This window comes from Phalacrocorax aristotelis, chromosome 3 (assembly GCF_949628215.1).
Source record: "Phalacrocorax aristotelis chromosome 3, bGulAri2.1, whole genome shotgun sequence".
Taxonomy (NCBI): Eukaryota; Metazoa; Chordata; class Aves; order Suliformes; family Phalacrocoracidae; genus Phalacrocorax; species Phalacrocorax aristotelis.
The window spans coordinates 35,806,120-35,829,281 of NC_134278.1; the positions used below are offsets into that span (position 1 = coordinate 35,806,120).

The 23,162-nt window shown below is 37.3% G+C and overlaps 1 protein-coding gene across 1 annotated transcript in view; it reads right to left on the reverse strand.

The window, feature by feature from the left end:
* The window catches only part of IMPG1 (interphotoreceptor matrix proteoglycan 1), a 64,326-nt gene that overhangs the window by 33,294 nt on the left and 7,870 nt on the right, over positions 1-23,162 (reverse strand). Inside the window, exons 2-11 of the mRNA XM_075087125.1 lie at positions 19,839-20,072; positions 15,642-15,808; positions 15,399-15,427; positions 12,693-12,760; positions 11,570-11,661; positions 8,616-8,762; positions 5,457-5,515; positions 3,659-3,679; positions 2,020-2,273; positions 483-559 (exon numbers count right to left, since the gene is read on the reverse strand). Coding sequence (XP_074943226.1) covers positions 483-559; positions 2,020-2,273; positions 3,659-3,679; positions 5,457-5,515; positions 8,616-8,762; positions 11,570-11,661; positions 12,693-12,760; positions 15,399-15,427; positions 15,642-15,808; positions 19,839-20,072 — 1,148 coding nt within the window. The remainder of the gene's footprint in view (positions 1-482; positions 560-2,019; positions 2,274-3,658; positions 3,680-5,456; positions 5,516-8,615; positions 8,763-11,569; positions 11,662-12,692; positions 12,761-15,398; positions 15,428-15,641; positions 15,809-19,838; positions 20,073-23,162) is intronic.

The following is a 23,162-nucleotide window of genomic DNA, read 5'->3' on the forward strand; positions in this document are numbered from 1 at the left end:
GGCACAGCTGGGACAGCTGACCCCAACTGACCAACGGGATATCCCACACCATATGACATCATGCTCAGTATATAAAGCTGGGGGAAGAAGAAGGAAAGGGAGACATTTGGAGTGATGGCGTTTGTCTTCCCAAGTAACTGTTACGTGTGATGGAGCCCTGCTTTCCTGGAGATGGCTGAACACCTGCCTGCCCATGGGAAGCAGTGAATGAATTCCTCGTTCAGTTTTGCTTCCGCGCACAGCTTTTGCTTTACCTATTAAACTGTCTTTATCTCAAACCAAGAGTTGCCTCACTTTTACTCTTCTGATTCTCTCCCCCATCCCACCAGGGGGGAGTGAGCGAGCGGCTGCGTGGTGCTGGGTTGCTGACTGGGGCTAAACAACGACAGAGCCTTTTAATGTGTATTTATGTACATCTTAACACTGTCTAACTTCAATTCTCATGGAGAAATAAATAAATATAACAACCAGTATTAACTTACCAAATCAGGGCCTGTCAGAGGAATGGTGACCATGGCCTGGATATCATTATCAAAATCACTGGGTGGTATAATAGATTCTGAAAAAAAAATAGAGAGAGTACAGTATTTCAGCAGCAGCATACTGAAAACTGATCAAAACACATAAACTCAGTAAAAACCAGTTAAAACTATTCTCCATCAAAAATTACTTGTAAAAAGCCATGTTAAGAAGAAAGGCATACATTTCCATTTAAACTGGCAATTATGAGGAAAACAGGAATTTTGTATGCAGTATTCCTTGTACTCTTTAGTTAGTATTAATGGGATAGGTCTGCAGAACTATGGATGAACGCTTAAAATCAGCTGAAGTATGAAAGGTTCAGTTAAATTTGCATGGGTTATGATAAGTCATTATATTGTGTTTTTCATCAAGCCTAAATTCTTTTCAGTTTTACTGAGAGTTGACACCATTGTTACTCTCAGTGTTTTGGCATTAGAACCCAGTTGCTCCCTTCACCCTCTCAGACGAGCTCTTTAAACACGTTTGAACGCAAGCTGGTTTTCTAAAACTGGTTATTAAAAATAAATAGTGGGAAATGTTGATTAAAATAGTTGTTGTTATTATTAAACTGTTCTATAGCCATGAAATTATTATTAGGACTTTTAATCTACATTAAAATACAACATTTTATTCTTAGAGAAAGTATTAGTTCACCTATATTTTTTTTTGCAAGAAAATGCTGCTGTTTGTAAATGAAACTACAGCTAAAATTTCGTATGTGTTTTAAGATTGTTTTGGTAAATATACATATGAAAAAATATTTTACATTTTTCCCTATTTTTAACCCACCTCCCCAAAACTAGGCCTATGCTAGCTTTGAAAAAAATCATTGATGGACTAGGAAGGGATGTTTATTGGTTAGATTACTGAACAGGATGCAGCCCTTCAATCTTCTGCTGGAAGTCTTCACATGCAGCTTGTCATCTGCACTCCCTCTCTGTTTCACAGAGCAAAATGCATCTTTACAGTGCAATTCACACCACTGATTTTAGCTTGCGATCAAATGCTCCTTAAGGTGTCTGTTTCTCTGACTCCACTGGGATGTTAGATGGCTTGCTTATAGTTAAGACTTAGCTTTCAGAAAGCTAAATTTATGTTAGAGGAAGCCCTCACTTTTTGTCTTCTTAAAGAAAGGAGACTTTCCATACTGGGAAATTAGAATGATATAGTGGATATTCATAGTCTTTCTCCTTTTTCTTTTTTTTTGTCCTCTTATTTGTCTTGGTGTGCAAAATATCCAGCTTTTCTAAACAAACAACCAAGAAAAAGAGATCCTCCGATATGATTGGAAGTTAGGCTGTATAATTATAAATATTTTGCTATAAAACTGAACTTAGATCTGTGTATCCTTTGGATGCTATGTGACACTTAGGAGAATGGGTTACATCAAATGAAAACAAACTGTTAGAGAAGCAAAGGAGACCTTACTGAAATTGCATCAGTTTGAAAGGACAAGGTTCAGACTTGTGCCTGGCACTGGCCTGCCTACTGACTGACCATCAGTAAACTGAAGTGTTCCAAGGTCCATTGGTAGAGACTGGTCTTCGTGGAGTGCTATAGCAACCAGCTGCTGAAGGTCTGTCACTGTGAGTTTAGTGGCTGATATCTCACTCTCTTCCTTTGGAGAAAGTGGAATTTTTTCATTTTCAACCTTATTAGATCCAATAGTTGAGATGTCATCTGCTGTGCTTTTGATTTCTGAGCCATCTCTCTCAAAGTTTACCACATATCGTGCTATAGTGCTGCTTGATCTGCAAGGGGAAGGTGCAAAAATGTCCATTGCAGCAAAACCAGTTACTGGCTGAGGAGTGATTTTACAAACAAACAAACAAACAAGAATATATGCAACCATAACATATTATCTATCTTCTGTAAAAATAATGCAGATAGACTTCTTTCTAATGAGACTGTAATCTTCAAATTACTTTTGCTATACCTTTTTTCTTTTATGTATAATTTTTAATAAAAATTCCAATATTGAAGAAAATTATAAAATTTTCTAACAATCCAGTTTAATCTGACTACTCAAATATCTCTAGAACTGGTAATATAGTTTGAAGTCAATGATTATTTGTTCAGTCATAAATGCATGCTGGGGTTACTAGAAGCCATAAACATCTATTAATTACACAGGTACCTATGAAAAGTGATTAGACAGTTTATAAAACTACAGACAAGCAAAAATCCTATCACATCTGGGGCAATTTTTTACTCTTTTTTTTGAAGAACAGCAAGAAAGTTAACTAATGTGGCAGGCAAATTGCTTTTCAAAATGGGAGTTAGCTTTTCCCAGTCCAAATCAATGCGTACAGCTTCTCCCTAGATGTACTTCTTTAACAGAAATCTCAAATTTTCACAATTATTAATATATCACTATTCATAAATGCTAAATTCACCTAAGATGAAAAGCAAGTACACTGTAAAACATTTGTACTCCACTATGTTGTTTTTTATAATATCAAATAACTGAAAAGAGAGGAATTTCACTTTATCTAGTATGTGCTATGTATATGACATATGACATTACAAGAATTCAGGTAAAGTGTTGGACAATTCTTCCTTTTAAACTACGAGTAAAAGAGAAATTCTGGGAACTTCTAGACAAATTATTCCCCAGCAGCACTTTTAAGCAACAACAACAGACTCTGTAGCTGTTTGAATTACCAGTCAAAAGCTCCCTGCATTTTATCAAGCTAGTAACTGGTCTCATTGCCATTCTATCTGGCCTACTAATGGAGATAAAAATAAAATTCTATATACTTATTGAAGGTAATTTGTATATGGGAATACAGCTAGGAAACGGCAGATCGAAAATGAAAATTTAAATATGAGGTTTCCCTATTTTATTTCACTTTCAGTTTATGACTGGTAGAGATCTTTAGTCATCTGAATATGAATTTTCTTAGGTCAAACAATTTTCTTCCCTCAAGAGATCCTGAGAAAATTTGATTACATGAAGCTTTCAGATTAGGGTAAAAGCTGTCCCTGCTGCTTTATATCACAGATTTTGTACTTAGGCAGAACGCAAATCAATTCACTTTGTCATATCAAGATAAAGAACATTTATTGATGTACCTATCTACATCTTATGGTCTATAAAATGATTAATCTTAATTATGAATTAGAGACAAATTACCCATCTTTCTCCTTCTTCTGTCTTCATTTCGTCACAGAAGAAAGGGTACGATAAAGGATTGCAAATGAAAGAAAAACAAATATTCATGTATACCGGTAAATCAGTCAGTCATACATAAAAAAATTCTTTTGACGATTTATCTTCTATGTGTCATCTATAATTTTTATCTCTGTGTGATAATTACATCCTAGTTTCCATCATTTCACATTTTTCCTACCCAAACTATGGGAATCTCCATGTTTTGAGTGGGGAAATGGGAATTTCACTTTATCTTGATAGTTTGAAATATCTGCTTTCCTATTTCCCTGCTACAAATGGTGCAATTTGACCACTGCCATTGCCAATCTATATCTTTATGGTGGCAACGAACACCTGTGACAACAGTAGCATCCATTACCACCGTTACCACACATGGTGCCTACTCAGATCCTAATCACAGGGGTAACTTGACCTATTAATTACCTCTGGAAGACATGCTTATGTTGACCTTCTATAATATAACACCCTGTTATTTCCCCTGATGAATTTTCTAGCATATCTCTAATGTTGTCCTTCCATATTGCCTGTGGGAAATGCTGCTAATATATGTAGTAATGTGGCTAAGGGAGAATGGACAACACCACCTGTCTTTGTTGACCTGTGACTCTCAGGAGCTACCTATATTATTAGATGATGGGATTTAATCCTGGTGTTCCACATTGATGAATGTACCTTCATATCAGCTCCTAAGACCAAGATACTAAACAGAAATGAAACCCAGATCTCCTGGAGCAACAGCTGAAAGAGGTTAGTTATCGCAGGTTCTAACTATGAGATGCTACTACAGATTTTCCCTGCTCCTTCTGCAGTAGCCAGCTTTTTCTTTTCTTACTTTCATTATCAAAATGTAAGCAACTAATTTTCACTCTGTTGCTCTTCTCTCTCCTTTTCCCCAGCAATTTTGCAGAGAGAAACGCTGAGAAGTATTCTCTTCTCTAAAATTGCATTGCAATATGAATATTCTTCAACATGTATTAAATATTACTAGAAGGACTGAATGTTCCTGATGCTGTGCCACAAGCTCACATGAATTTATGTCCTTTCTCCTGCTCTTTATTCCCTTTCAATTTTATATTATTTCTTACTATTAGCAATCTGTTTTTCCTTTGATTCTTTACATAATGTGCTCTTATCTATAGAAGCATAACCATACCAAATACTCAGTTTTTGAACCCCCACTTCCATAGATTCTCTACTGAAAAAATACACAGTCACTTGTATTAACAGTAAACATACAAGGAAGCTAACACTAAAAGAAATGGCAAGACAGAGCACAAATTTATTAAAAAAAAAAAGAAACATTTTTAATCTTTTGAAACACCTATTGGAGAAGATGTGTGACTATGCATCCTCCTGCAACCTTCTTTTGCCAAGGCACTTTCACTGTGATCTGTGAAGGGCACAAAATCCATGCACAAAAAAGTAGCCACATAAATAATCATAGTCCTAACTCTCTTTAAGAGTCATTTAAGTAAGTCCTTAATACAATTGTTGCTAGCAAACAGTTTCAAAGGATATATTGATTACTTTATCCCTCAGGGAATCAAAGCTACTTCTACTTAGTTATTCAAAACCTCATAGTGTCACTTGATATACGTTTGCAATTCTCTCCATATCGGCTCTGTGTTCCCAGAAATCTATTTTCTGTTTATAGCAATACACACCCCCCTATTATATAGGTCTCTTCATGTTGAAGGGAAAGAAGGAAGAGGAGAATCCCAGTAGCCAATACAAAAATGAGTCCTATTTTCTTACTTACTTAAATCCTAATACGTGGATTTCTTTGAATCCTGGAAGTTTCTCAAATATTTTTTGCATCTATAGAAAAACATAAAATCACTAATTCAGTGTAAGTTCTACTGCTAAAAAGCAAGCACAGGTTGGCTACCTAGACAATATTTTTCATATTTCAGAAAGAGCTTTGGGAAACAGTCTCAACTGCCCTCTTTGTGGTATCATCGTTGCTCAACTTAAAACACAATATTTGGTTTGTATATGCTGCCTGTATTACCTGTTAATAGGCAAATTGAAGCACAAAATACAGCTTTTTTTAGTAACATAATTATGTAAATCAGCGATTTACATAATCAGGGATTATGTAAAACAGTGATCAGTTCATAATAGAGCAAGTCAAACAACATGAATAAAATGTTTTTCTCATTTTCAGCAGTTTTGGTTCATGAATAATTTTGTGATTCAGGTCACCTTAACTGTAAATTGTTAATTATTTAGAAATATTAACAAAATGCAGGTGGATTTAGATTATCTGACAAATCATTTCTAAATTAAGAATTTACATCTTGTATAAATAGAATAACTTAATACATTTTTAATTCTGATGTAAACAACTATACCATTACGTGGTTTTGAATAGAAGACACAATATGAAGAATAAACAATGAGCAGAAAAGGTGAATTCTGTATACATTTTTCAGACTTCATGATAATAAGTGCTTTTATCAGCACCTCAAGGAGAAACAGTGTTTTGAGATCCAGCTGATTGATCTTTTGGTCTTTTCCTATTGTAGCAACATTTACACAGCTAAGTCAAATGAAATATTTTATGTACAACTACTACGTCAGAGGAAAGGGATTTTTTTTTTAAAGACACAGTTCCACAGTTCCTTTCTGATTCGCTTCCTGGTCATGTTAAGTAGCAGGAAACACATCATCTAAGCCTTTTATCTGCGAGCAAAGCCTATGGACTTGAGGGAATTCAGCACTTGAAAAGAAGAGAAAAAGCCCTTTGAGGAGCAGGTCCTTTTAATAATCATATAAATTAAAAAATATGAATTAATGTGGAGATCTGTCCTCTTTCTTAGCTGTCTGATTCTGTACAAACCCAGCATACATTTAAAACTCATTCATTCATGCTTGAGTGTTGGTCAGAACTGGTAGGGAATGGACAGTCAGACCCACAGCTTTCTCTGCATCTCTAATCTAGGTTAAGTGAAGAAGTAGCAAAAGATCTGTATGTTATCACAATACCAGGTATCAACCACATTGTATCTGCCTAGATGTCTTTTTCATCGCAACAAGCAGAAGAGAAACTGAAGTCTAGTGCAGAAAATGGCCTGCCGTCTACACTGCCCTTGCCCATCTCCCACAAAAGGACAGTAAGAAAGGAGCTGAGGTAAATACTTAATTTTTGAGCTTGGTCTGACTTAGTAAAAGTGGTACAGAAGTAGCAATTAGACCGTGGGAAGTTCTTAAATGTTATTCATGTGACTAATGCTCACTGAAAGTAATGGGGATTAAGGGCCTAAATCACTATGATGCAACTAATCTTCCTAAACCTAAGCAAGTGCTATCATTTTAGATGCCTTAAGGTCATCTGCTCAGTTGCTGGTCCAAAAGAGCACAGCTCGCTCGTATTTGGGAGGCCCTTGCAGATGTGTTGGATAACCTGGGGTACCTAAAATGGCACCAGATGTCCATGTTTAGGCAACTGAGTGCCATTTTATCCATGTTCTGTCAGCTGACTCTTGGTGTGGGCTCTGTTCAGTCTCTTCTTGGTTCACTTTATATCATAATGAAGCTGATACTTTCTCATAACTATGTGCAAATAGGTAGCTTCCTATTTCCTACTTTTGCCAAATGAATCTTGATTTATTAAGTAGCATAAGCATCTGAATCTGCATCTGTTTTTCATGTGATTTTAAATGTCTGTTGTGGTATACAGATATATTTCTGAACATATGCACCATAATGTCTGCTGTAACTCTTCCCTTTTGCTGTGTCCTGGAATGATTTAGAAACTGAGCTTGGAACTCCTCAGCCCCAGCCTTTGCAAGGGCTTCCCTGGAATTTGTACAGGAGCTCATGTATCTGGATAAGGTTTTAATTCTGAATTCAATCTCCTCATTCTCACCCTTTGAGTGCACTTGTAAAACTGTCTTGTATAAGATTACCCTCTGCCTCCTCCATGACCTATCTTTGGAGGAAAGCATATCAGGTGTATTTCATAGAACACGTGGTACTGGACTACAAATAATTTTCTATTCAACATTGCATGTCAAGTACAGCTCTGGACCTTTAAAGTAGCAGATGAAATTTCATGACAAAGCAAAATAATTTAACAATCAATCAACTTTGCACTTCACCCCCTCCTGTTAATGAAATTAATGAAATAACTTAAAAATCAGATTGCTGAATTACATCATTATATGTGTAGTAAGCAATGTCTGCAGGCAGTTCTGTTTGAGGACAATACTGGAAATCTCCAGAGAAGCCACTTTTTATCAGCTCTGCCAGCACATCCTTCACCATTTTTTCTGTGCATATCTGAAACTGAACCAGGCTAGTGAAATAGCTTAAACTATGGAATGCTTGTGAAACTAATGAGAAGCTTTAGTTAATTTTACTAAGAAAACCTTTTGGGAACCTCAAGTCGTTAACTGCTATCTATTAAATTGATAGCTGAATACTCAGTTAATATTATTAATTCTATGAAAATATCAGACATGTTCCAATTCTTACAGAAACTGTGGTAATGCACAACAAAATGACTGGAAGTCCTTTGAAGAATAACTCAGACAACAGTAGCTAATTACTTTTAAAATTTGTATTACAATTCTCATTAGGTTATTGTAGAAATTGAATTATGACAAAGCATTCTCCACAAATTCCTGATTAAGCCCAAATGATATTCCTACAGTTACTCTGTTCTTCACGTATCTGAGGCTCTACTTCTGACAAAGATATTGGCTTGTTAGCTTGGTGGCTGAACAGGTGGCTTAAACGAGAGGAATAGATGGCTGTACATGAAGGAAGACTGAAAGTCTTGAGACAACAGGAATTATCTGTTTCAAATGAAGGCAGCAGATTCTAGTTCTGTTTCATGGTGAAGGTAGTTTCATGTTATGAATCTCAGCCAAGGTGCAAAACCAACATTTTGGCATTTACTCAGCCTTCTTACCTGTAGCTGAAATTTGGCAGCAAGTTGTCGGTACTGTGGGGAGTTGGGATCATTAAGTTCAGCTGTGTACTCCTGATCAGTGAGAGTGACACTGAATTCTACCATTTGCTCCACAGGCAGTTCTGGGACTGTATTTGTTCCCAGCTCCTGGAAAAAAAGAGGAGAGGAAAGAAGAGGGAGGAACAAAGCTAAGTCATTTTCCCCTCACATTTCAGTATTTAATATGTAGAAGGGTTCCCTTTTAAGCCTGTCCCCAAAATAACTTTCTGAACCATATCCTAGAAAAGGCTGTGTATGTTGGCTTAATTCTTCTGCCTTTGCAAACAAGTTTCTATTACTGTGACTTGAGAGTTGCCTTTGATATGCATAAATGAAGGTGATGAAGAGAACAAAGCCATTTCTTGCACAGAGAATGTTACCAAGTCTTCTTATTTCCATCATCATTAAAGTCATATACCTTTACTTGCCACTTTGGAGGAAAGCATGCATCATCAAGGAGGCTGACAGGCAAATGCTAAAAGCTGGTTGGTGTCCTACCCTCAGAATACCCATGGTCAGACAGAGCAAACTGACAGAATCTCTGTTACTGTTTCCTGATAATAAAGCAGAATTAGCCTTACCTGTGTTACACTTTTACTGTGCAGCTGACTTTACTGATATTAAAAGTACTCTTACTTTATTATTTCCTGACACTATTTGCAGTTTTTGCCTACATTTACTAAGTTTTTCCTTTAGTAACACTAAACTCCAAAAGCCAATTCATTTGTAGGCTACAATGTGCTGGCCACAAGGAGGAGATGGGTACATTCAGAAAGATTTCCTGACTCATCTTAGATATAACAATATACATTTCCGAATTTTAAGATTCAGAGGTGTCTATTACTCCTTATTCACAAACAGAGCTGAACTTCAAATTCCAGGTCTTGGAACGCAAGTACCTGAAGAGGTGATACAGACAGGCCACTCAAGAAACTCCTGCCTTCTTCCAATCTCTCAGTCCTTTTTCACAAATCTTGTTTCTAATATTAACACATACCATCCCTGTGTTCCACTGCCAATAGATTTTATTACACAAATGTGCCATTTTGTTATTTTCTGAGTAAAACCTTTCAGGGTTCTATAAAGTTTGCCTGTTAAAAATATGAAGGTCTTGGAATAGAAAACAAGTTTTTCTTTACTGCATGTACTGCATATACATTGCATGTTTATACTTATTAGCAATACTTACCTATATGGTATTCTTTAAACACTTTTTAAAATTTTTTATTTGTTCAAGGACAATTCTACTCTCAGCCAGGCTTTTTATACCTGGGATAAACAAACACAAGACCAAGGGAACGATCAAAAAGAAACTGGCTCAAAAGAGACACAAGTTCACCAGCTTGAATCCCACAGAGAGGTGGGGTTTCCACTTCGGCTGCCAGGTCGGTTGGCACGAGGCTGCTAGAGACATCTGTCCCATACATAACCACTAGGATTTGAAAGCTTCCAGGAATAAGCAGAACAAGAAATGTGTGCAATTACGCCTGTTTTAAAAGAACATATGTTTTGTGCTGTGTATAAAAATATGGCTCATCAGTTAAAGAAAGAGCACTTTGTAATGTTCTATCATATAAATATAAGATTAAGTAATACGCACTTTCTATATAGATGTCCTATGACTTTTAAGGAGCAAGCCTTTAGGGAGCTGGTCACAAAGGACTGGGCCAAAAAAGAATGAAGAGACGTCTAACATGGAGGAACTGGTTAAAGCCAATCTCTGGGTACAACTCAAACATCACAAATAAACAGTTTAAAAACAGGTTTTTCCTCATATTCTATACGCTTTTTTGCTCCAATAGCTATGACACAAGTAGGCAATACAAAGTTGAGAATATTAAGATTATTTTGCTTTCTTCGATCCTGAGGATGTATTAATTTCAGACAGTAAAAGTAGTGTTTATCTGGGATCACTTTGGTGCAATCCTTGTGCCGGAGCTGAAAAGCTTGCAGAGGTGGGATGGAGAAATGATGGCGATTTGCCAGGGGTGCGATGGGTGAGGCTTTGCCCAGCATTTCTGCCCTCAAATTCTTGGCAGCAGCAGCACCAAGACTTTGAGTCCACCCAAGAGGGGAGGAGGTGGCATGAGCCTCTTCCTGCAGCCAGTATGCACAAACAATAAAAAAAAAACCCAGAGTGGCTTTTTGAGGAGGTGGTCTAGAAGGGCAAACTTTTTAGAAATGGAAAAAAATCTCAGAGGAGAGCAGAGGGGAAATGCAAGGGGTCAGCTCCTTCCCAGTGCTCCTCAGCAGCGGGGTCCACCTGGGGGCCTTGGGCCCTGGTGAGCCTCGGTCTCTCTCAAGAGGGAAGTTCCAGAAGGTTCCCTGAAGACACAGCTGTGCTGAGGCCAGGGCCACCTCCCTGCCACCCCCAGGCACAGCGGCCAGGACAGGGAAAGTAACTGCCCCTCCTTTCACCCCCATCCCTTTCTCAGATGTCACCTGTGGCCTGTGGTAGCTGCTGTAAACCTGCAGAGGAGGGGGTAGCCCCCGGCGCCATGATGCACGGCTGCTCTGAGGAAACATCAGCTGGCTGTCTGGCAGGGAAAAACAAGAAGGTCCAGTCCTATCCCCTGTGTGTGGACAGCTCAGACAATATGCATTTTTACATTTATTTAATGAAGAACAAGGTTCTTCAACAAGGCAACAGGCCCCTCATGAAAAGAATGAAGACTGCCTAAAAGCTAGTTGCAGTATTTGTATACCTTCTACTGCATATGCAAGAAACATCATGCACTATTCCAGTACAGAACAGATGCTAACAAAACCTTTCCATCCTACTAGCAGTAACAGAGGGGAGCACTAATGGTTTATGAGCCCTAAGTGTTTATAAGGCTTCCCCCTCTTTTGTGTTAAGTGAACTAAAAAAGAATGGGTGAGTGAAAAAGTGGGATACGAAAACATACTGCCCTCACCTTCACAGGAGTCTTCGTGTCATTAGCGATCTCGTTGAGCAGCGTGCCGTTAGGTACAGGTGCATATGGAGAGAAGGATGTGCCAGGGGACCCTGTGGGGGTTAAAGGAAAGTCAGGAAAGAACAGATTTGTACATCAAAAATCTTCCCCTTTCTCTGTTGGCCAGGTGTCAGCTCACTGGAGAAGGTTTGCTTATGGCGGGTGTGTTTGAGTGCAAGTCTGCGCCAGTGAAAGGTGGTCATGACTTATGGCATGGGTAAAGCTGCTACTTTTTATACAATAAATGACTTTTTTTTCCAGGTCAAAACATCAGTAAGCATATGTGTGTGACTAAAGGCAAAAATTGCAGTGACTATGCATCAATGAAATTGTGTGAATTAAATAATAACATTTAATAATTTCCTGTTATACTGCATTATATATCACCAAATGGCTAAGCTTGATTTTGCCAGTTGAGAAATTTGTCTCTATTAGCCACTTTTCTTTAGGGCTCCATTTAAAGTAACAAGAGGCTTTGACAGAGTTTTTCAGCAAGATGCAAATTTACCCTGCTGGAAGCTGCTTTCAGTAAACTTCTGTCATATATGGCCCTCATAAAAATATGTGTGCAGGATGTTTCCTCCTTGAACCAAAATCCTCATATTTACAGATTTTTAACACTGCATAAATTTCTAACAGTATTTTAAAGAACCATAGTACACAACAGTGTAGGTAGGTCCAGTTGGAATAATCTGCTCAAATTAATGTCTTGGCATAACTGTGACTTTCTGGCTAAAGTCATTCTTTATTTTCATCCATCTCCTTATTTTGTCTAACAAAATGCAGCGGCTGACACTCTAAATGCTATTTCATAACTGAAGCAAAATTAGCTCTACTCTCTACAGGTGAAACTAGGAAAAAATACATTTAAAGACTGAAACAAACCTGGAATGCTAGAAGACATGCTGAGAAATCGAAAAATGCTTCTTATAGATTATTTTGCTAAAGCATTTTCATTGTACTTCACTGAACTTGTCATGCTTCTACTGCAGTCATTAAATTACAGCCTTCTGAGACCTATGAATCACTGGTTTTAGCAATTCTATATAATGGGCAGACACAAAGCAAACATATTTGATTTTACCTGTAGAACTGGAAGGAATGTCTTCCAGCTTTTTGCCACCTGTTTTCTCTGTGGATATTTCATCTTTCCTATCAATCAAATAGAAAAGAGTGATTTAATGATCTGCACGCTGTACTGGCAATGGCAAAGGTGTAAAAAAATATTTAGAAATGACCCTTATATTAACTGTACTTTAAATAAGAGAAGTTATTTCTAATGGAATATTTGATAAGCTGGTTAAACAGGCAATGGAACAGTAGATCATACTTTATTTTCAACAGTTTACATGTTTTCTTTCCTCTCCTTCAATATGGCATTTGTTCTTAGAATGAACAAAAATACTGGTTTGATATATTCCTCCACAAAGGGGCTATCAATCCTGTCAGGAGTCTGCTCACGACGTTTCATGACTGATTTTCTCCAAGCAATAAGAGGGAGGGGGTCGCAGATATTAAATCAGTGCACAGGGTCTGCTTTTTGTCTCTTTGAAGTCTATGAATGGTTGACCACTGACTAAAATAAAAGCAAGGCTTCTTGTACATTATCTAAACCAACTATTGTCTCCTTTGCTATATCTCATTCTATCAAAGCAGTTTAGTGAGGGCTTTGGTCGTCTTCTGATTTTAGAGTCAATGGATATTTCATGGTTCCAAGGGTGTTTCATATGGTTTGGTGTGAGGAGAGGATGGGCGGACTTATTTTTCAGCTGTCAGCCTGCATTATAATATCATAAGGACACTTCCAGCTAATGATAGTTTCAAGTCAGATTCCTGGATCAAGATTATTATGAATTGTAGGAAAGTTTGTGTTTGGATCTGGATGTAATATTCATGGGTTGATGCCTACCATGGTCCTCATGGCAGGCAGCTGAAAACTGGAGTAAGAGTACGGTGGGTGTGATATAGAGATCGCCTGCCTTCCATTACAGGATTCGGTTTTGTATTGCTGATATTATTTGCTGTTCTAAGTTTTACAGTCATGTGCTAATGAATAAATTTTGTAACTGTGACTGTTAGCTCGCCTGAAAAGCAGAAGTGGTACATGTATACAAGTACATTTTATGATATATGTGTTAAAGATTCCTGCAGTTAAGGCTACAGAATAATTTCTACAACCGATTTTCTGTTCATTTATAGCTTTTGGAAACATTTAGATGCTTAGATAAGAATATTCTTGGTGCCATTTTGAGATTTTTCTTTCCTAAAATTGGGGGGTGAAGAATTTTGGTTGTTTTGGGTTCTAAGTAGAATGTGGAAAAAAACCACAGCATAAAAACCAAAGATCAGTTGTGGAAATAAGTGAGGACAGAATTCCTCAGAATTTCTATAGAAATAGCTGTTATTAAGACAGTGCACACAGGTGCAGTGTTTGTGAAAGCTGATATGAGTGAAATAACTAAGGGCACTACAAATGTGTAGTGAGTTAATTGAGACACCATGAAACATGTAGCATAGACAGAAGAGACAGCTGGGTTGCGTTTCCATACAGGACCAGCCTAGATGTTTAATAACATAAATAAAGAACATGAACTACTCCTGATTTACCACACCCTCTGGATATCTTGTGTGGTGAGAACTAAAGTATTATTTGCAATATTTTCACAATGTTAACTAATTATGTGTTGTGTTTTTAATTGGAGACTGATCTCTCTATGTGGCATCAACAGAAGATGCAAAATGTTTCCTAAACCACACAGTAGTAAAGATGAAGTCCAATATGGATAATCACAGCTGCCTGTATTTCCAGCTAAAATACATGTAATTTAATGGAATTTACTTCACCTTCTGAATTGTGTCTAGGGAAAACCATACTGTTCACAAAGAGCATAAGAACTCTGAGATCAGTCACTTCATTTATTGCCTTGCTGCTGCTGTTTGCACTAGACTGAGTGAAAAGGTCTCTCTTTGGACTTCCAGGAGAGTTTAATTAGGCCCTACATTATTAAAAATACATTGCTGAGAAAGAACACTCAAAGCTCTTGTGTCATAAGGAATAAAGATACACAAGACCTCTGTGATCATGAGACAGTATAACTTATGAATGGAAAAGATAATTTGCTGCACCTCAAAATCTAAGCAAATTTGAAGGAAAAAATAATACATTAATCAGAGAAACTGTGGACAATTATTTATCTGGCTGTACTATGGTATGTATATGTAGAGAGGCAGAGCTCAATATTGTAACTTTAATCCTGTTATTCTCAGAATTCTGAGTGTTGCCAGGCGCATACTTTTCCCCCAAGAGTTTACAGAATAAAGCATCACATTAGTTAACACTATCACAATGTGTAAAAATACAGGGGAAAGCTAAAATGAAGACATAGAGTTTTCATATTATTGCTTAATGTAGCCTCCCAGATAAACTTTTGCTAAGATCTCTGAGTTTCCTTTTGACAGTTATAGCAATTGTGGGTAACGTTTTGTCACACTCCCAATCAACACTAGTCTAACACAAAGCCATGGCTTTGTCAGGGTTTCATGCTCACATTAGTCTAAGAAGACATTCTGTGGTGTCTGAAAGTGAACAGGCAACTCAGACGTTTGCCCACCTTCATTATTTGTGATTCAATCACTGTGTACTATGACACATAGAGCATAAACATCTCTCAGCACACACCAAATACACCACAGTGCTATCTGTACCTGTTCACATCCACACACATCTACACATATCTTTTTCAAAAAAGGCAGTAACATCAAGTGGCAAGGTTCTACTTGTGCTACTTACCTTTCCTGGAAGGTTCTATGTTTTACTCGCTGCAAAAAGATTAAGAAAAAACAGCATTTTACTAGTGGGTGTATCCAACCACTGAGCAGAAGCTTGTTAGCTCTTGTGTTTACTGTACTTTTATGTTTTCCTTCTAACACATGCCCCCTCCTCTTCCTGAGCAATACTTTGCCCTTATATAAGCAGATGAGGAGGGACTTGGAAGTCTCCCCCAGTTTCTAAACAAATGTCAGTAATCCTTACCCTTTGGATTATTTCCAGGTGCTCTTGGGAATTGCTGAAGTTTTTACCAATGTCAAATATGCAGAAGGTTTCCCTCTGGCAGGCAGTAACCCAGTTCTGATATTCAGAAGTATCAGGAATCCGATCCAGAAAAATACGAAAGGCTTCCCACACAGCTTCCTGGCAGACTAAGTAAGAAGAAAGGGGCTGGGGATGGATGCTTTTTACAAAAAAATAAACTTGAAAGCCTTTTTAAAGTGATTTGGGATTTACACATTTTACTGTGCTTAGTAAACAGCTTCTAGGTATTTTTAGATATTTAGGTCTTTTAGGTATATTTGAGTTGACAGCCATTTGCCTTCATGCTGAAGGATTAACCATCTTTGAGTTAAGGATTGCTAATTTTCCTCATTTTAAAAGAGAGATTAATTTGGCCTAACATCATCATCATGAATAAGGAGCAAACACAGAGCACACTTCCTTCACCTCAAAGGTACAAACATACAAAGACACATACTGGATGTTCTAGTGAGAGCAAACAGGAAGGTAGAGAAAAAAATGACCTAGCAATCATCATACTTGAATTATAATAATTTTAACTTTATACAAAGATTTTATACATTAGTATGGTTAACTACGCATAGAACAAGCTAAACAGAACATATTTAAGATTTTTATATTCCCCATATATAACAAAATATTTTAATGGAAAAAAATATTTTTTAAATGCAGCGGGCTAAAATGTGTTGATTATACACCACATTTTCAATGTCATTAGTCTTTTCAAAATCTTAAGGACATTCTGCAGCAGGTACATGCTTTTATGTTTCTTTAAACACCTCTGGAAAAATTGAATGACTTAGTATAGGTAAAATTCCTTTGGAAAGTATGTGATTTCCTTCCTCTCTACATAACTGTACACAGTCATTTGTTTGATGTTAAATATCTCCTCCATAGTGATGAATCACTCAGTTAAATGCCATGCTACATCAGACAAGATTAACAGGTACTGTGGCTGCAGAGAGAACAGTAGTGTTCTGCATCATTTGGAGAAATGAAAATGAACGTGAGAGAATAAGACAGTGGGGAACATTTTGAAAAGGTGGTATGCAGGAACTAAGGGAGCTTCCTCTACTGGCTGCAAACTGACTTAATTACATGAGATTATGTAAAACATAATAATGGAGACTAATACATTTACGTATTCTGTTGGTTCATTCCTTATGCAAGAAAACTGTGAAGTTCAGCCATAGTATGTTACAGATTATAGTAGAATGCAAATTTGGGCTTGGTGTCCAGTTTTTTGATCTATTTTCTAGCAGTCAGAACTCCGTCAGGCATTTCAGGCAAAACTTGTGAAAGATAAATTCCTGCTGCAAAGGCCTTGCTTTCTAGGTCTGTGAGTGAGGATCATGACATGCATGAGCACATGAGGGAGGGGAGAAAACAGCAGCAGCTAGGTTATAAAATAACTGCTCAGAAATACTTTGTAGGGCGTACTTTCCCTTGATGATTCTGATAACACAGGGCTTAGAGGTGAGTTTTTGAGAGTCACAGGTGGCCAGGTGGGGCTACAGTTCTGAGTCTACTTTTACCAACAACTTGCTGAAGTCTCCTCTTTTTTGTAAGTTGAAAACATTCCTAGAAGGTTCTGGAGCATAAACTGTTCCCTCCTCCAGACAGCTACTGCCTACCTAACTATATTAATACGTCTTTGGATTTGTGTTCAGATATCATCCCTTCCCTACAACGAAAATATTTGAGTTTCACTTAACTCACTTTGCACAGCCTCAGTCTAAACATAGAATGAATCCTGGCTGCACCTGAGTCATGTTTAAAATCACTGAGTGGTCCAAAGAGATCCTCAAGCTCACACAGAGCCAGCCAGGAAGTACTGTTCTGTGTGGACTTTCCTGCTTAACTGCAGAAATATCCACTTATGCAGGTTGTCCTCCACAGGGTCTGTGAACTTGGTTGTGTAGGATAACCAACATGGCTCGGTGGCTGCTAGAACCCGTATGTTTTGAAAAGAACCAGTTCAGTTTATCTCAGCTGTTGCTGTACCTTCCCATTCATGGGTGGCTGCCTCTGTCACTACTTGTTGATTCCTCACACGCACTCAAGATGAAGGAAGACACTTCTTCAAAATGTTGCTTAAAGTTAAATGATTTTAGAGAAGGGGATTTTCAAACATATTAGAAAAACCATTTTAACAAAGACTTGCTAGCAATTTAAAAGCTGTTGCCTTTAGCACTTTACTTTGCAAAGTTCATTACTGTGAGATGGGACATTTATTTTCAGTACTTGGTATCTGCCTTGACTTAGAGTGAGATAATTATCTGAATTATTTAAAATATCAGTGTACTGAAACTAGTGCAGTCAGTTTCTCTACCTATTCTCTAAACTTGCTGTAGGGATGAACTCACCTAGCTGTGTAAGGGCACCTCAGCAATACCTCAGGAGCAACCTACCCTCCCAGTAGAGCAGCTGCATGTGGAGCAGATACGGTCAGATTATTAAAAAGGAACAGGCTGTCTTTTGAAGACATTTATTCATTATGAGCTAGCAGTTAGAGGCTACTTTCTGTCATCTTTATCTCACTCACAACTCTCTGGTATCTGTTTTTCTGAACAGTAACTGCTGAATAAAGATATACTAACTGATGAAAAGTAATCCAGTTACGAGAGTTTAGATAAACATGACACATGGCCAGCTGAGGAGCTGTCGTAGCTGATTCTATGCATGCTCCCAGTTTGCCCCACATGAGGGACTGTCTTATTGGTGACCTAAGCTATGGTGTGTTATATGGAACTGTCTGAGTTCCTATATCTGAGCTGCTTTGTGTTGTGTGTTCACTCCTGAAAGCACAGAATATATATATATATGTATCTGTGTAAAAAAAGAAAAGGGTAATATTTTCTTAGGAAGCAGTAAAATTCTCAAGAGGACAGATATAATCCACAGTCCTGTTACAGTTCTAGATGTGTCAATGGACTTGGAGGGGTGGAAGTGGTCTCCTATACTTTTGATAAGGGAAAGAATGGTCCTAAAGGTATGTCTACAAAACAAAATGAAGATAAGATTGTCCCACAGATAGACACAGGTTGTAAAACTCCAGCGTGGCTACCAGACTATCTTTTCATGAAGGCTTGTACTGTAGTTGCAGCATCAAGGACAATGCTTGCATCACCACATTTTCACTTCTACCTTCTGTTTTTAATTTACCACTTTCATCAGGTAAATTATCATGATCAGCTGGGAGGGCAGAAGTCTCAGGTTCTGATCTTTCCTTGGAGGAAAGATTTTTTGAGGTTTTAGCAAAGGACATTGTAATGGAAAACATGCAACTAATCAAGGGAGCAGAAACACCTTTTTCTGAATGAATGTATGAATTATTCAGCTGCCGTCATCTGTTCTCTTGCTTACTTTTTGGGAAGTACTGCAGCTTCAGCTGAAGGACTGGGTGATATTACTCTGATAATTTTGTGAGTTGAGGACACTCTGCCGGGAGTGTCTACTACATCTACTGGGAGATGTAGACGGAGGAAGAGAGGAACTATAAAAACCAGAGGGCCATTTGCACTGTGCTCTCTAGGGACCTAAAATTGGAGTGGTAACTCTATAGGCTCTCTGTGGTCAAGGGAGGTAAAGAAAGGGCTGGGGGGGAGTGAATTAATTTGGAAAAGGAGGAAAACAATTCTAGACTCTTTAAAAATAAGACTGCTGCCTTTGCATGAGCTACTGGCAATTATGTCAGCGTTTGTAGTATACCAACACTGCCATAGACTTAATTAACTAGACACACCAACATATTTGTGCAATGACTGATGAATAGTTTCATTACTTGTCTTGAGCTGGTGGGATTAATTCTGAGTAGCAATGACGGTACCTGCTGCACTTTTGAGAAAGGTGGTGCATCTTTACACAGTAGAGCAAACATAATTTGGTCTTCATGTTCTGCCATGCTAGGACACTGTGCTATTGCACTGAGTTCGTTAGTCCTTTGAGTGCATTGTTTTATTCTGTTCTGGCAACTCTCTGTCTTGAACCATGCTGATGTACATACAACATTTGGTTATCTACATGAAAATAAAGCACAAAGCAAATAGCACATACACTGCCTAGAGCTAAAGAACAAGATTCTGGAAAATTATTTTGTTTCCTCAACTAAAAATAATACTTTCAAGGAGGAAGTACAGGCTAAAATTGTCACCTTACCTCTTAATCTATAGTAAGCTTGGTGACTGGCTAAAATCTGCTTCACTGATTCTTGTGGGCAAACTTTCACCCCAGTTGAGAAAAAAGATGACCTCTTTGTTCGGTGTTTTGCCATGTCAAATATCCGCCTTATGGTTGATACTCTGGACCTCTTTGTTGTTCTTTCTGTTTTGTCTGACCCTGAGGCATCTGCAAGATGTTTGGCTTCACCACGATTTATTTTATTAGGGATTTCTGGAAAAGATAAAAAGTAAGCATGTACATAAACATAGATTGCATAGGCAGTAGGTAGCCAATTCAAGATCACGTCTGGAAAATATGCACGAACCTGAGAGTTCATTTTGTTACATTGTACTGGTGTCAACGCCTTGACTGAATTAATGTGCTGAGGAGAAATGCCCTGTGATCACATGGGGGAACTTGTTTCCTTATATCTTAACATGTGACTCCAGGACACACAGGGTAAAAGTTTCAGAAGCCCTAAATCTTGTTTTCAAAAGTGACTTTGGGTTAGACCCACAGAGGACACTAAAGTGCTTGAACTTTGAGCTACAGCTTCTCATTTGCGAGCATATCACCCTGTAGGGAAATTTACAGTACAGTAATAAATAATGATCTGGAGCTTGGGGAAAGTGAAGCATATCTGTATCAGCTTACATTGTAAAAAGGTGTCTATGCTAGCAGATAAGTAAAATGAAAAATAATTGTACCTTAAATCGGCACCTTTTGAGGATAATCTTATCTTTCCTTTGGGCTTCAAGGCACATCTCCCTTCACATCAGGTTCATAGTCTTGAACCCATCCCAAGAACTGGGCCCTGAAACACTTTCTTTCAGAAGCTGAACAGGAGTTTGATTGTCTTTGGGGAAAGAAGAATCTATTTCCAGTCTCCTTGTTTTGCTCCACAGTGCACTCCTCTATCCTTCTCTCACATAAACTGAAGTATTAATCAGAACAGACTGCAATTATGTTTCTTTGCCATGGGATGATGTGTGTTGTGAACACGCTTGCATTGTACCTCAATAGATCTTTAACTATTCCTGACAAAATGGAACAGCTACAGTAGAAAAAAGTGAAATCAGTGAGTGGGAATTGAAGATTGAGGCTTAAGTTTTACTTACGGAGCTATTCAGTTATGAAAAATGGAAATGCTTCTAGGGTATCAAAACAGCCTCAAGCATAGGAACCCCCATCATAAAAGACACGCAGAAATTCAGGACTCATTTCATTCCACTTCCTAAGTATTTGTGAAGCAGTACTACATGACATAGCAGCTAAAGTTAATATAAGAATGTTAATGACAAAAATAGCATATAAGGCACACATTCAAATGAGCTGAAATTACAGGACTGTGTGACAGAGGCAATTAGTATCTTTTAGATTGTCTTCCAAAATTTTGCATATATATTAATAAAGCTGTTAAAGTTAATTTGGAAATACCTTTTTTTGGTTGCATTTTCATACATTTGATACAGTCATTACAGATGAAAAATAAAGAAAAATGCAAACAGAATAAAAGGTTGAAAGAACTCTTTTGAAAGAAAAGTGTAAAAATTTCTGTAATGTAATTGTTTTTACATTTTATGTAAATATTTACATACAAATGTAAAAATGTAAAAAAAAAGGTTGAAAACTTTAAGGAAGAAAATGTAAGAAAGGCATGGTATATGTGTGCCTGAATGCTGACAAATCAACTGAAAAAATTGCTTTGAAGAATGGTTTAAAAACTTGTAAAAGAAGAAGAAAAGGAAATAATAGGGTTCAAAAAGAACAAGTTCAGTGTGAATAATACTATAAAAAAAATTAAGTATTAAAAATTGTCAGTTTGCCAAAGAAAAAAGAGGTGTCGTGCTGCATATAAGAAACACTAATTATGTTCTCAGGCAAATCAAGAGAAAATAAGGAAGGTAAAAACACATTATCTTGACAATTTCAAACACATTAATTAAATGTTTAAAGAAAATTGAGCAGATAAATTATAAGAGAAAAATGATTGAAAAGTATACAGTTATAAAAAGAATAGTACTTGAAGTAAAGAAAGGGAAAAGTTCTGCCATATATGTCAGTATACATATACATGTCAGTATGCATCTATCTGTGTGTATGTATATGTATCAGTTCTTATTTAACTTCAGAATGGACATTGAATGCTTACTATATAGAAATCATAATCATTATGAGGTAGGTGGTACTCTGATTTGGAAAAAAGTTGATTGCTTTATTATGATGAATATTCTATGAAAGACAGGGAGTTGTACAATGAAGGCAAGAGGTGACTGTTAATGCTTTGTAAAGCATGCCAGAAGCAGCAACGTGTGGACCTATAACTGTCTAACTGTTGCAAGGTAATTTTAAATGATGATGCAGTCATATGGTGTTTGTCATTAAATGAAATGGAAGTAATTTTTCTACGGTAATGTTAGGTCATAAGCCATAAACTGCATACAAGGAATTTCCCCTGTGAAAACATAACTCTGGGTCCATCAGAAACCACAAGCAGTCAAACACCGGATCAACTGAGACACTGAATTACTTGAATTATATATGGGGTGAAAGCAGAAGTTCCAATGCCACTGAAATCTCAAAGCGGACCCCTGAAATCCTTTAGAAGAAAATACCCCAAATCTACATGGAAAGTAGCCAGTTTTAAGTCTTTTCCCTTTTACAAGGTATGTTAACTGTGACTGAGCAGCTGTCCAGGCAGCCTACCATCTGAGGCAGAGGATTTTGTGACTAAGCTCTTTGATAGCTTTTGTATGGAGCAAATGCCTTTCTTGAAGGATTTGCTTCTGCCTCAGGATTTACCCCTAAGTCATTAACTTAAATAAAGAATTATACTATTCATAAGACTGACAAAGGAGATTCTTCTCAAACGATTGCTGTAATGATTTCAAATGCTCTGTGTTAGGGTCACTATTTGGGCTTTTCGGTCTCAGAAAGTGATCATACATTATCTGCTCCAAGTTATCACTGTTCTGCTAGCCTATTCAGGGTAGGTGTAAATTTTTTCTTTTCATTCTTTCCCTTCAGTTTCCACTTTTTTTATGGGAGTGATCTGTTGCTTAAGTACGCTTATTGTAATATCTTTAATTTCATTTATATCTTGTGGCTAGTAAATTTCCCTTACTAGAGTAACACTTATTATCATCAGTTCTTGAAATAAATTTTTTCACTAAAATGAAGCAAAATTTGAATTGCAGAAAGCATCAGCCCCTTTCTTCACATGATTGTCCAATACTTATTTCCTAATATTTACTGAAAGTGAATGGAAGAAGACCTGTCTTCTTGTACAAACATTATTTATTCACAGTCCTTCAGACCTGT